We start from the raw sequence: 12,318 nt of genomic DNA on the forward strand, positions 1-12,318 counted from the left end.
CTAAAGTGACGTAACATGCATACCAGTACTTCTCACTTTTTCTCATGACCAAGTCATGATGTTGAGCTGTGAAGTGCAAAAAGAAAGGGAATGCTTGCCTCCCAGGGAAGGAGCTCTGCTATTTCCCCAGTCTATGCACAAATAAGAGTAAACAAAAATGTTCTTCATATTCAGAGCAAAATACCTCCTGTTACACATTCAACAGCCACAAATGCTCAGCTGAAATTTCTCAATAAATCTTTTATTTGGCCAAGAAAGATGAGCTCTAAGCCATCTGGAGTTTGTCTCCCAAGCTTATTAGCACTGCTTCTCATTTTCTGGATTCATACCTTGGCACTGTCCAAAACACAGATTGAAGAAGACTATGTAGGTCACTGAATGATGTCCCAAGAAATCAAAGAATCATTGCAACAGATATTTAAACTTTAAAGAGCCACACAATTACTTCATGATCAATCCCATACCTCAGTGCACACTGCACCTGATTACCTGTACAGACTCAAGACACAGAAGAAAGTGACAAGAGCTGTACCTCCAATGCCATAAGAAAAAAGCAGCAGTGATCATTTCCTTAATATCTTTACAGTACTAAGAATTTGAGGTAAGTTATCCAAAAGATCCAAGATATTCCTAGAGCTTCTAACTCCAAAAGCATCTCTGCCATGCACTGAGATCACCAGCCCGTACCCAACTCCCTTAGCTAAGCAATAGAAATCCTGTAATATGAGGCTAAAACACGAATCTCCTCTGCAGAATGTACTTAGGTATTAGCCCTACTAGGAAACTGGATACAAAAGAACAATTATCACAGGCTTTAATTCTAACTTCAGAGTATTTCTTATCTTGTTTTGTGACCCTCATCCATAAACTTATCAACCTCCATCTTATAACATTTACAGTTTTTATAACAATGTCCCATTGTTGTCTATCTTTTCCCAGGGAAATCTAGCCACAGGGAATACAACAGGAATCTAATTAATTATTTATATTAAATCAGCATGAACTTGTGTGTTAACCCTTACATTATTCCATTAAATACCCTATGTGTCTATTCCAGCAATAGAAGTAGGACTGGTGTATTTCTAATCAGAGTACCTTCTGTTTCGGAAAGAACAGACACTCCAGATAAATTAATGTATAAAAGATGAATACAGTCGACCTTTCAAATTGTAGATTAAAAGCAAAACACACATACACACACATTTTTCAAAGCATAGTAGGTCCAGCACTCATCTATGCTGCTGTGAACCATGAAGTGCGAAGCAGCCAAGGTTAGAGAGGACTGATTTCCAGAAACTGTGAAGGGATTAAAGAAGTTCTCTCACTGTGAAATGAATTTGGAGAACTGCATCCATACTAGGTACTTCAACATCTGCTTTTAGCCTTACTAGTAGTGAAATATATATATGGTTTGGTTATCACATAAAATACCAGTAATAAGTTTACAAGTAAATACAAACTATTTACTTCTGAAAAAATGCACATAATAATAACAGAAGTGGAAATTTTTCACAGAATTAGAATTACTTCAGCATCAAAAATTGCATGAGCAGCATGTTGAGAGGTGATCTCTCTCTGCTCTGCCCTGCTGAGTCCACATCTGGAGTATTGTGTGCAGTTCTGGGCTCTTCAGTTAAAGAAAGACAGGAAACTTCTAGAGAGGCTCCAGTGGAGGGCCACAAAGATAATTAGGGACCTGGAGCATCCCTCTTATGAGGAAAGGGTGAGAGACCTGGGACTGCTCAGACAGAGAAGAAGTCTGAGGGAAGATCTTATCAAAACGTATCAAATCTAATGAGTGAGAGCCAGATGGATAGGCCAGGCTTGGTGATGCCTGGTGACAGGACAAGGGGCAACAGGCACAAACTGTGTAGTGCCTGTTAAATGCACAAATGCATTTAATAATGATAAAGAATATTCTATTTTTGCTCATGGTAAGCAATGTAAGTTCCATCTACTTGCAAGGGGCACCCATTTTAAAAATAATAAATCTCACTGAAATCTCTATATTCTTCTTCCTTCTATTTTAGCAAGTGTAACGCTTTTTGGGGATTCCAAAAATGGACACGATATCAACTGAGGAAATAATTTCCTTATTTTTCCACCCAGTAGAAGCCCAGTCTTCACACCTGTGACTAAGGAAGGAAGCATTCTTTGCCAAGAATGATGATACCATTGTTTCTGAAAGAGTTGCGGACAAATCAGAATACAATGATTCAAGAGGTGTGGGAATCACAAAGGCAATTTCAGTTCCACTCGTCTGCTTTTTATTTCTGGCAATATTTTTTTATATTCTTCTAACAAGTAGAAAAATAAGAAGGAGGCTGTTGTCTGCTGGAGAAAAACTTAGTAGGACCACGGTCAGCTTTGAGGATGAATCCATGTCTTCTTTGTATCACAGATAAAAGGGTTTTTATTAATTGCTCTCACTGTTCTTTTGTCTTTGCAAATATTATTCACCATTTTTGGTAGACATCATGACAGAAGGAGTCATCATGAAGAGGAGTATTTGATAGCTGGAGAGATGTAGTGGGAAGCATTGCGGCAACTCTGGGAGAATGGAAAAATGTATCTTGGCATCACCAGCAAAGAAAAGAGGACAGGAAGGACATGAACAAAGGCAAGGACAGAAAAGCAGCGGCAAAGTCATACAAAGCATGGTCCATAAAGCCAATGATCTTCGATTTAGTAAAGATTCTTAAAGAAGAGAGAATTAAATGTGATATGAGCAAGGAGGATGTCCGGATTTCAGCTGGGATAGAGTTGACCTTCAGAGTCACTGATATGATGCTGTGCTCTGGCTTTAGGAAGAAAACCATGTTCATAACAAACCAATGTTTTAGTTGCTGCTGAGCAGTGCTGCACAGAGCCAAGGATGTTTCAGCTCCTTGTGCTGTCCTGACAGTGAGGGGGCCGGGGGGCACACGGAGCTGGGAGAAGACATTACCAGGACGGCTGACCTAAACTGACCAAAAGGATATTCCATACCACAGGACATTTTGTCATCTAAAACCTGTGTGCGTTGGCTCTGGGGAGCAGACACTGCCTGGGGACTGTCTGGGCATCGGTCAGTGAATGGTGAGCAATTGCACTGTACATCTCTTATTTTATAAAATATATATATGTATATTTAAATATGTATACATCATTATCATTATTAATATTATTTCCCTTCCCTTTCTGTCATACTAAATATTTTTTATCTCAACCCGTGAGTTCTCTTTTGTTGTTACTTTTTGTAACAACTTTCTCTTCCAACATCCCACTGGGAGAAGGGAGTGAGCAAACAGCTGTGTGGTGCTTAGTTGTCTGCTGTGTTAAAACACAACAGGGTGAGAAAGATTATATTAGCAGGTGTATTTCTTTTGAACTGTTTGTGATGCCTGCTAGACACAGTAAAACAAGGAATGTATAAAAGGAAAACATTACAAGGCTGGATAGGCAGTGAGGGCACGGCTATAAAGCTGAAACTCACCACCTATATGAATGAAATAGGGAAGTGATGGGAGTTTATTCAGGATGACAAAAGATCTTCAGGTGTTGCCAGAAAGTGCTCAGTACCTGCCTCATCCCCTATGTGCTTCTTTTGCTTTTCAAGCTCTGCCACTCCTCAGTGTGCTCAGTCAGCACTTAAGTACCAAGAACTGCTGCTGTCCCACATAGTATTGCCATGTTGTAATATCTGGCTAATGTCCAGATTACAAGAAATAAGACTATTACTAAACACCTTGAAAAGCTGATGAAATTTCTCTACCTCTCTATCCTGCAGACAGTTTGAAGAAGATGTGACTTGGAGGAAATGAAGAAAGCTATATCAACTGCTCTATGACAAGTACATGTGCATATGCACACACGCACCACTCCCTTTCCTTAGGGCAGCTCTCCATCTAATGAAGATTCTTACTTCTCTGCAGGCAAGGCATATATCCATTTATGGGAAGACTAGAAGTCAGCGTGATGAGTCTGTGTGAGGTCAGCCGGAATTTAAGATAATACAAAAGGTCCATTTTGATGCAGTTCTGCCATCCTCTCACCCCCCAAGAATGGTTTGTTTACCATTGCCGTAAAAATTTGTTCCACAAAGAACTTTAAAAAGTGCTCTCAGCTCAGCAATTTCAATCTGGATTGTGAAAGTCAGCTCCCTTTTGTGTATATCTCATGTGCTGTCACCAACAATAAATGTCAGAACTGAGGTAATTCTGTTCATAAAAGACCTAGAAAAGGCTTCGGATTTCCCTCCCCCAGCATTATTTCTGCAAAGCCTATGAAGTAGCGATGAATAAAATATTTTTTTGCCAAAGATTTCAGACATGATTTTGAGCATAAGCATGCTTCATGCTAAGTAGAAAGCTGTGTGTGGTCATCTTTCTAAGCAGAGCTACGCTGAACAAAAATAAATATACTTTTTGCAACCATTTTATGTGCACACATGTAGTACCTGTGAAAACACCAGTTTCCTTCAACTGTCACAGATCTCAATGTTTTTGATGAGCAAACTAAACAAAAAGATCCAGTATAAGTTTTCTAACAGTATTAGGGAGAGGCAAAACTCATACATTTTAAACTGATTCTGTCTTTAATTTTCATTTGGTGATAGAAGCAGTGACAAGCTGGGCCATTTAGCTATAAGAATGAATAAGTGAGAAGCAAGGCAGGGTGTTAGCTGCACTCAAGCTGGTTATTTAGGTTCTTCCCTAAGAAATCATCTAGGCCTTCCCCAATACTAACAGCTTTCAAGCTTTACATTTTAAAAGAATATATGAAAAGATATTTTTTGAAAAGCTACACTAATTTTTGCTTTCTCCTTTGATATCTGTGAATCCAAATTCAGAAGAACACATGTATTCAAACATATTTTTGCAAGTGCCTGATGAACTGTTAATCACAGTGGAGGTGAGATGTCAGAAAATTCCATCAGCTCCATCACATTTTTTTCAATCACTGAACATAAGACCTTGCCGAATGTCCTGTACAGAACTAGATAGAAGCTCTCTCTCACAAAAAAGGGACACCACATGTGATTTCTGACACCCTCATATGAAATCACTGAAGACACCGTGACATGCTCTCAAGTACACGATATAAAATAGCAATAGAGCAACACATCATATTGACATATAATCATAGTACGTAGATTGATACTTCTTTGTCACTCAATCTCCTTTCCATTCCTTACTTTCTCTGAGTCTGGGGTCTGAAGCAAGACAAATTAGCTATAACCTAGCTTGGATTATATTAGCAATGCTTTTTGGCACATAAAAGCACTTAGAATATTAAAGCAAGGTGATCTGTTCATCATATCAATGAGGACCAGACTGACACTTTAAGGGATACATGATCTTTGGATCTATTCTTGACTGTGAAGTTCATGATGTAGCTTTTGTCCTTTAATTCTTTCTTTCTTTTTTCTTTTCTTTTCTTTTCTTTTCTTTTCTTTTCTTTTCTTTTCTTTTCTTTTCTTTTCTTTTCTTTTCTTTTCTTTTCTTTTCTTTTCTTTTCTTTTCTTTTCTTTTCTTTTCTTTTCTTTTCTTTTCTTTTCTTTTCTCTTCTCTTCTCTTCTCTTCTCTTCTCTTCTTTTTTCTTTTTCTTTTTTTTTCCATTTACGAGTTAACAAATGAGCAGGGCTATATTTTCAAATGCAAATCTTTCATCCACATTTTTGCTAATTCCAGGCAAGCTTATTGGGATATATATGGTCCTTAGGAAGAGCATTCCAGCAGTGCAGAGAAAAAGAAAACAAAATTGAAACTAAACTGAAAAGATGTGACTTAAAAATGACAACAAAGAGAAATGTTGTGCTGTGAATTCACTGATTCCAGAGTTAAGGCTGACTTCCCCTTTATACCTCAGGGAGGGATACAGTCTGTTTCCAATGAAATGCTAATTTTTCCACCCACTGAGTACTTGGCAGAATAATAATCTCAGTGTGATTTCTTTTATTTCTGAATGCAACATGAGATGTGTGGTAATGATGTTTATAGCCATCAGTCATTTCAAATCAGGCTGTTGTGAGACTGCCACTCCTGTCAATATCATATCCTGACAGCTGGATCAGCCAAGATCAGTCTTTTTTGTCCTTTTACACCTTTGAATGCTATTCTATTGCAAAGCATGTCCTGTACATAACTTCTTTGCCTTTTAAAAAGCCTGGGAATTTCTTCATATTGCACCATACTGATACGAATTTTGTAGTGCAGCATCTCACTTAACTCATTCCTGCAGTACTTCATGATTCAGATAGTGTCGTGATTGTATTTTAGGCCCATTGCCCCCTCTCTTTGCACTGACAAAGCACACAGTAGCTACGTGGTGGTGTCCCTCTGCATGTGCCATCTGAGCACATCTGTGTGAGTTCCACATCTATTCGGTGACAGCAAAGTGTGAGGGATCACAGATCCCATCTGTGCTGCTGGAGGAGGTCCTGCAGCTGCCACAGACTTGTCTTCTTGATTCTTCTTATGTCCCTGAACTTGGATCTTCTGCCTTTCCTCTTCTATCCCAAATATTTTTTCTGTTCCTTCTAACAACCCATACTCTTATCTGCAGGTGAAATAAAGCAACTCCTTCTAGAACTCAATAAAGTCATAACCCTTGCTTTCAGCTCCAGATTTCAGCTCAATTACTCAATGAAAAAGGAAATCCTGCTAAACTGGAGCACAGGAGCTATTTTTTCCAAGGTTTTTCTATGACAACTAGTTTGAAGTACTTTTAGATAATCAAAAGCATCAGAGCTCTGACATGAGTTTCTCTCACAAATTTTCATGCTCAGATTCTCTGTTGTAACTGCCACAATTGTAAGTTTTCCCTTAGCAAACAATGCATGCCTAATCTCATTCTTTAAGCCATGATCAAGACTAAGACATAATCCAGTGGGGAGTTTAGTAAGAGTTATAAGCAATGGAAAGTGACTGGGAATAGGCATTTATGATGGGATGTTTCACGAAACAGATGGCAAATATTTCTTATGGTTGAAAATACAAACGTGGTTCAAAAGGGCATTCCTTCTTTAGGGAGAATTCAGAGTCAGTGCTTTAGATTGTTACCAAATGTTTGTGTTAATTCGCACAAATTAGCTGAAAATGTGGTTTCATTCCCAGAGCTTGTTTTGCTTTTAATTAGTCTAACACTGTTAGCAATTATCAAATATGATCTTGGTGATTAGGAAGAAACTAGAGGTTTTTCTGAGTTCCATGCATCTCTTGCAAAAACAAACAAACAAACAAACATACAAAAAACCCCAAAACAAAACAAAACAAAAAACCCCAAACCAAAACTGATTCTTAGAACCACTGCTATTTATAACAAGAAGTCACTGTTGCAGTTGCATCCTCAAAGGGTGTTTCAGCCTCCCAGATCACCTAAAAGCCTAAACTTGCCTGGGACAGGAGATATGTTTCACATCATACTATTTATTAGAGTGAAAAAAAAAGCTTTACAACTTCATAATTGAATGAGTGTTTCAGATGATCCAGTTTGACTGCAGTGATATTTCATGACAGTACATTTTGTCTGCCAACTTTCTGCCGATCTCAGTAATTTATTTATCTGTTCTGTTCCAAAAGCTGAATTGATTGCTCACAGTCTGTTGGTAGAGACTCTAAAATGCATTTTAAAAAGCTGTTTGAACCATAAGATATTGTTACTTTTAATTATGCTTTTCCAGTGTCAGGCAATGTCACGAGAATTCAAAGAACATCTTAATAGCCTTTATTTACAGTGTTACAAACAACAACAAATTTTGTTTGAGGTACAGTTTATCTATCATATTAATCCTTTTTGTCCTACAGATTGATTTGCAAATTCAGAATAAATTGAACCTGGACACACTGTAAGTTCTCCAAAGTCATGTACTCTATTTTTCTAGTGTGCTGCAAATTAAAATGAGAAGAGCACTTGTGTTTGCATTAGGAACGCTGAATGCCAACAAGTACTGTTAAAAGAATTCAGTTCTTTAAAGGGCAGGAGAAAGCAGCTTTAATTTGCTTCCCAACAAACACCTGCTTTAAAGATCTGTTCAACTACGTAATATTCTTTTAAGATCAAATCAAAATAATTTTCACTCTGATGAAACAATTATAATAGTTAATTCCATCATTACCCAGATATAGTTTCACAGCAAGGCTCAGTTTTGCCAATTCACTTTCCTTAATGTGCTTTTATTGCTGGGAAAGACCAGAGATCTAAAGGAAGTACGAATCATAAAAGGATATCTAGAGGTTTATTGCACAGATCATACATGGGAAGAAACATGGTTAGTGAGCAAACAGACATCAGTTCACTGGAAAAATTACTTTTAACAAGACATTGGTCTTCACCGAGAAACTTTTCTGAACTTGCCATATAGTTTTTCGTTAGAAAACACGTTTAATTTATAAGGTCAAAATGGGTTTAAATACTAAATAGGAAAAAAAAATCTCCTTTTTCACTATAATAGAACACTTTTAAGCAGTCTTAATCTAAATCATAACAAAGCTATAGTATAATGGAACAATAAAGAACGCTGTAAATGCATTTCCAATCAAAAAACCAGATAACTGTAACTGTAGGGGAACTGTTAGGTCAAGACTTGAATTGGTGACTGAGCATCTGGAAAGGGATGTGGCTGGCCTAGGGAGCACAGGGAAAACATTTGCACTGCGCTCTCCATCAGACCAGAAGGGGTGGACCCAGAGTGGAGCCATCTTGGGCCAGTCACTAAAGGGAGAGCATCTCTTGGACCTAGGCTGCTTCCTGTGAAAGAGTGCTGCGTAGTCAGAGAACCCCTTTGCCAGCTGGGTGAGTGAGTTCTGGTCTTCTTCCTGTATATGACTACTGGCCTAGCTGCAAATAGTGGTGTCACCAAGACACTGTCAGAAGCAATTTTGCTTCTTTGTAAGCAAAACAGTGACAAAATGAGAAACTTACCAGGATGCTTCATCTCTGCTCTGCTGTCAACATAGTGACATCACATCTTTAGACACAAGTTTTCAAGACTGTTGTTTTGACGTGTTAGAGCCAACAACAATAACATTGTCCTCTCTGAGCATGCTGCATTGTATCAGGTTTAAAGTAGATCATGTAAAAGAAGGGGTGCTGAATAGATTGAACTTCTGTTCCCTGAAGAGAAACTTCATGAAGGAATACCTGAAACAGACAACAGAATATGCATGTTTAGTTTAACAGAGCTCATGTAGGAAGGTATCCCACAGCCAGGATAAGAGAAACCATCAGTCATTCTCCTATGAGTTTGCATAGAATCAATAGACTAGAACTAAGCGGTTTTGTCAGCACAGTTGACGCATCCAGGTATTTTCTTGTTTCAACACAATTAAAGTAAGTAACTTCCTATTCATGAGTCACTATTCTTTGTGAAGTTTGCTGTTTAGAAGGTAGGCAAGCCCCAGCATCTACTTCCTTACGAATCACATCCTGATGAAGTTTCTGCCATGCTGAGATGTTCTTACCCTGGGTGCTGTATGTCAGCAAACACAGCTAATGCTGCGGCCCTCCTTGGTTATAAAATAACAAGAACTGTAAGTTCCTTAAGTAGAATAGGGCAGAGGATGTCTTAGCAGCTGGAACACTTCTGACAGCAATAACCATGGAGTTATTGGTTTTGTAGCCAGCATTTTTTTTTCCCTCAGGAATGAAAGCAAATGAATTGGAAAAGTAGTAAGTACAAAGTTACATGTCCTTCATAATAACAGCTCCTGTCAGAGGGAATCTGTGAGGATCCAAATCCCACAGCTGTGTAACCACCTTTGCTAGGCACGAACACATTCTGTGTCTGAGGGTGTCAGAAACAACTCAACTGTGAGGTACTTCTGCCTCGTGGCGCAGTTCGGAGGCAGAGCTCACCTTGCAGCTGCCCTACTGACAGCACACCGTTCACTTCCCCACGCTGCAAAAGGCTTTGGCAACGTAGACTGCTCGATTTCAGACGGTCCCTATTAAAATTCATCATATTTTCCCCTTTTTAATGAAAAAGCGAATACCTTTAAGGGCAGCACGCTGCTATACTAAGTTACTCTGACCTGGTATCATGTGCTAATTTCAGGGAAAAAAAAGGCTCCTTTTTCTATTTATTTCAAAGCTACTTGAAAAGTTTCCAGTATAAACCTCGGTTTCTGTCAGGAAGCAGACCTGGCTGAGATGCGGGTTCGTACTGCGCTCCCGTTTGAACACTCACGCCCCACCCGGACGTACCGGGCAGCTCCGGGCCGTTAGCACCGCCCGGCCCGCGCTCGCTCACAGCAGCGGCTGCGCCGCGCGGCCTGACCGGGAGAGGCGGGCGGGCGGAGGCCTCGGGCACGGCACGCCCCGCCCCCAGCCCTGACAGGCCCCTCCCCCTCGCACGGCCGCGCTCCCTCGGGCGTCGAGGCGGTGCGCGGCAGCGGGCCCGCCGCCCTGGCAACGGCTCGGCGCGTGCGCTCTCCCCGTGAGTCCCACTGCGCCTGCGCGGCGCGCCCCAGCCGAGGGGGCAGGGCCGGGCTCTGCAGAGGGTGACGTCACCCCACCCTGCCCTGCGCCGGCCCCGCCTCCGCCCGGCGAAGGGGGTGTTCGGTCTCGCCGGCTGCGGCGCCGCCATGGCTGCCATATTGGGGAGGAAGTGAAAGCGGGAGGTGGCAGCGGCGGCTGGGTAGGAGCCCTTTCCTTTTCCCTCCCGCTCGGGCGGACGCGGGCCTCCCGGCGGCGGCGGCACGGCGGCTGGCAGAGCCCCGGAGCGGAGCAGGCAGCGGCGGAGCTGAGCGCCCCGCGGGCGGCGGCGGCGGCCTAAGATGGCGGACCCGGCGGAGTGTAACATCAAAGTGATGTGTCGCTTCAGGCCCCTCAACGAGTCCGAGGTGACCCGCGGCGACAAGTACGTCGCCAAGTTCCAGGGCGAGGATACCGTCGTCATCGCGGTGAGCGAGGGGCGGCGCCGGGCGGGGGGCGCGGGGTCGACGCGGCGGGGTGGGCGCGGGTTGAGGGGCTGCCGGGCCGGGCCGGGCGGGAGGCGGCGGCGGAGCGCTGGACGCCCGGAGGAGAGTCCTCATAGCGCCTTCAGTCGCGGGTACTGCAATAACGTACTCCTTTTTAGTGCGAATTACGAACTGCTCGTGCTCCAATCTGTGCAATTTGTCCATTAAACGTGGAATGCCACGAGTCTGCAGCTGCGTGAAGGGTAGCGGGCTTATCAAATTGAGGTAATATGGGGCTTTTCTCAGCTGGTAGATCACTATAGCCGAGTACGTTTTTTAGTTAGTGTAGGTAAACTCCTAGCAAGGATCCAAGCCTGGAAAACGGGAAAATTAATTAGAACAAATGATCAGACTTCACTCAGGGAACGTTCATTCATTGTGACACACAGTTCTCTTCAAAACCCAGGGCGAGTTTTAGAAATCTTGATGTCTCCTGACTTTCTAACCAGTAATAATTCTCCACGTCTTCTTAAAGTAGTTCATGGACTAGGGGAGGGAAAAAAGGCGTTGCTTACAAACCCTTTAAAACACTTGTGTGCTCTTTAAATACACTGGAAGTAGTTAAAATAAACGGGGCTGGGATGGCACTGCGTCTGCAGAGCGGTGTGATGGCAGTTCCTGAGGGCTGCGGGGGGCTCTGCTGGGCCTTGGCTGGGAGTTAACATTCATTGCTACCACCGCGCTGTGGTGTTTTCTTCTTCAGTTAAACACAAAAAGGTATATATCCTCCAGTAGTCCCAGGGCAAGGATTTGCTATGTTTGGAAGAATAAACCTCCAGAGCTGGTACATTTGGTAGCAGGGACAATATATGAGTTTTGTTTCATGAAATCTTAATACGTAGGATTGATGTTCTGTACATCTTGGGCTTTATAGTAATGGATATACGACACAACTGATGGTTTCCAAGTTGGAACTTCATTTTCTTAAACAGTTGAGCACTTTCTGTAACCTGTGGACTTTATTATTTTTATTATTTTTAACAAACTGACTGATTTTGCAAAGTCTTGAACTTTCGAACCGAGCAGCATAGTCACCCACCTCCTGTGCCTTCTGGAACTGCCAAAGGACAGATGGTAACAGAAACAGTTCTTAGTTCTTCTTGTGAAACAGTTTCTAAAAACATTCCTCAGTGAGCTGTGCATCTGATTTGCTATCAGCTGATAGCTGCTCTATTTACTGCTGAAAGTCATTTTGGCTGCCTGCTGAACGGTACTTGAGGCACTTCTGTAGCTGCTTTCCTTAGCTGCCCTGTCTTGAGCAGCCTGAAGGGCTTCACCTTCTTGTGTGCACTTGGCCTGTGCTGAAGCAGGGAAGGCTTCTTTAACATTATCTGGGAGTTGCCTGGAATGGTAGATAGGAGCTGAAAACTGGGTGAGT

At 41.8% G+C, this 12,318-nt stretch overlaps 1 protein-coding gene across 3 annotated transcripts in view; it reads left to right on the top strand.

Moving 5' to 3' along the window:
* Positions 1–10,525: 10,525 nt before the first annotated feature.
* The window catches only part of KIF5B (kinesin family member 5B), a 33,877-nt gene continuing 32,084 nt past the window's right edge, over positions 10,526–12,318 (top strand). For all 3 annotated transcript variants that reach the window (XM_418574.8, XM_025148327.3, XM_004939171.5), the window contains exon 1: positions 10,526–10,883. In XM_418574.8, coding sequence (XP_418574.1) covers positions 10,758–10,883 — 126 coding nt within the window. In that variant the 5' untranslated portion in view covers positions 10,526–10,757. The remainder of the gene's footprint in view (positions 10,884–12,318) is intronic.

Source organism: Gallus gallus, chromosome 2 (genome assembly GCF_016699485.2).
Source record: "Gallus gallus isolate bGalGal1 chromosome 2, bGalGal1.mat.broiler.GRCg7b, whole genome shotgun sequence".
Classification (NCBI taxonomy): domain Eukaryota; kingdom Metazoa; phylum Chordata; class Aves; order Galliformes; family Phasianidae; genus Gallus; species Gallus gallus.